Source organism: Solanum tuberosum, unplaced genomic scaffold (assembly GCF_000226075.1).
Source record: "Solanum tuberosum cultivar DM 1-3 516 R44 unplaced genomic scaffold, SolTub_3.0 scf00149, whole genome shotgun sequence".
NCBI classification, from domain to species: Eukaryota; Viridiplantae; Streptophyta; class Magnoliopsida; order Solanales; family Solanaceae; genus Solanum; species Solanum tuberosum.
In genome coordinates this window covers 1,343,555-1,346,057 of record NW_006239072.1, presented here as the reverse complement: position 1 = coordinate 1,346,057, position 2,503 = coordinate 1,343,555, and the positions used below count along the sequence as shown (strand labels likewise).

The following is a 2,503-nucleotide window of genomic DNA, read 5'->3' as shown; positions in this document are numbered from 1 at the left end:
GGTTGACTCGACAAATAACACATTTAATTGACTTGCTGAAGTTAGAGATTCTTTAGTTCTCATACAATTATTCGTTTGAAGATAGTTCACGGTTTAATTTGTCAAGATATAATTATATTAAATGAATTAATAGAATTTTTCTTACAGAATATGATGGAGCATGTTGTGAATCCTGGACCGATTGATCGTACACTTCTTCTCTCTCAGCATGAGCATAAATCAGAATTGTTATGGAAATGTGAGATATCATTTAGTAGCCTTATGAGGACGGTGCGCATGAATGATGCTTGGAATTTATTTCGTTTGCATCGACCTCATGGACGTGTTGAAGAGATCTTACGTAGGTCAAGACTGTATAGAGAAGGGAGCATACGAATATATAGAGTTGGTGTGCTTGGATTTATTGTTGTATTGTTGGATCTCTTTAAAGATGGATTTCTTTATTTTGTCAATTAATTTTCAATTTCTACTATCTAACTTTCTATTTGCAGACCACTTTGCCACCGCTCTCGTCTCCAGATGTTACTTTCATTATGACAGTGGATGATATGCCTCAAACACCCGGAACAAAAAAAGTTGTTAAAAGAATTGTAAAGAATGTGAACATAAAGGATCTTCCGGCCAAAAAGAGGAAGAGGGACAATGAAGATGATGATGGATATACGGGACTTAGACCGCGAGATGTTCTACGGATTTCAAGAAAGGGTTGTGGAACATAATATTATTATTTTTGTGTATGTATCTTTTTTTGAGGGTGCATAGTATTATTATTTTAATTATATATAGTTATTATTTTGTGTATGTATTTTTATTTTTTTTAAAGTGAATGAAAAAAATTGAAAATATAAACATGACTAGAGAATGATCAAAAAATACAAAATAAAAAGTTGCATAGAAATTGATACAAGAATAAATTAACAAAAGTTAAACATCTTTCTTTAACTACTACCACCATATGAGGCGTTTCGAGCTCGTGAAGGACAGTTGCGCCTATCATGGCCTATTTGTTTGCACGTTGAGCACTTGCGAGTGAGTGTACTTGCGGGAACATCCATTTCATTATGTATACGGGTGATTTTATTTACGCCCACTTTTCGTAAATATTTTTTATTTGCTATCATAAGAAAAGGGCTATCAGGCCAATATTTTTCACCGCCGAGTGGATTGAATTGTCAGAGTAGGCTTTTTTGTAGCTACGCACGCAGAATTCTGGTGCCATATGCTCCCATGCTTGATATCCAATTTGGTCAAATCTCTTTATTGCATGAAAACACGGAATGTGGTATGATTGCCATTTACCACATTGACATTTTCCTTGTGATGCATTTACAATGTGCTTATTACCACCACGGTTATGATGCATATGTGTCTGCACCTTAAATATGTTTTCCCTTTGTTGGTGATAGTTGATAAGTGTGTGACGCTGTGACTTTTTTCGATTATCCTCAAAAATCTTGAATGGTTTAGGCATCCATTGCTGCTTTTGTTGTACTAGCTGATTGACAAATTTTTGATCTTGTAACAAATCGGTTCACAATCTGATTGTAAGTGAGTCTTACCATTGCAGTAACTGGCAGGCCCCTCGCTGACTTAAGAAGACCATTGAATGACTCAGAACTATTTGTTGTCAGCATTCCCCATTTCCTACCTCCATCCATGTGCAATGTCCATTTGACAACATCGTTCTTCATTAACCACACATACGCTTCCGGGTTAATCTCTTTGATCATCTCCATTTTTTTCAAAATAAATTTCTCCTGACAGTGATTTGCAGCTGCCCACAAAAGGTTGTTCAAAGTAACATTTTTGAATTTTTTTTGAAAATTGGCCTTCAAATGTCTTAAACAAAAACGATGGAACCCAAATGGGGCCTGCCAATTGGGAGAATTATACACGGATGAGAGTATTCCGTGATGCCTATCTGAAATCAATGTCACACCTCTACGACCCTTGACAACGTGCAAGTGCAAATGATCCAAAAATAAACTTCATGTCTCCATGCTCTCATTCGCAACTATTGCAAATGCCAAAGGTAATATTGAGCCGTTACCATCCGTTGCAATCGCAATCAACAACTTGATATCATATTTTCCATAGAAATGTGTTCCGTCGATCGATATAACAGGACGACAAAACACAAACCCATCAATGCATGGTTTAAAAGTCCAGAACACATAGTTGAATACATCTTCAATGACATCGACACGCCGCTCTGTTTTCCATTCAACTATTGTTCCGGGATTGAAGTGTTTCAAAGCTTCCATGAACCTCGGCAACTCGGCAAAAGAACCCTCCCAAGTACCATAGACTTTTTCAAAAGCACGCTTGCGACCAAGATATGCTTTTCTTCTGCTTATCGAAATGCCATATGCTTTAATAACGGCTGCTTGACAGTCTTTAATGGGAAACCTGAAAAGTAAAAACAATATTAATTATCAAATAAAAAATGAATATTTTCTTATTAAAGAAAAATCATCTAAGGATAAAATAGTACCTTGGCGTT

The 2,503-nt window shown here is 36.1% G+C and overlaps 1 protein-coding gene across 1 annotated transcript in view; it reads right to left on the bottom strand.

Moving 5' to 3' along the window:
• Positions 1 to 1,988: 1,988 nt before the first annotated feature.
• LOC107061549 (uncharacterized) overlaps positions 1,989 to 2,503 on the bottom strand; it is a 1,625-nt gene continuing 1,110 nt past the window's right edge. Inside the window, exon 2 of the mRNA XM_015310956.1 lies at positions 1,989 to 2,409. Within this exon, the coding sequence (XP_015166442.1) occupies positions 1,989 to 2,409 (421 nt within the window). The remainder of the gene's footprint in view (positions 2,410 to 2,503) is intronic.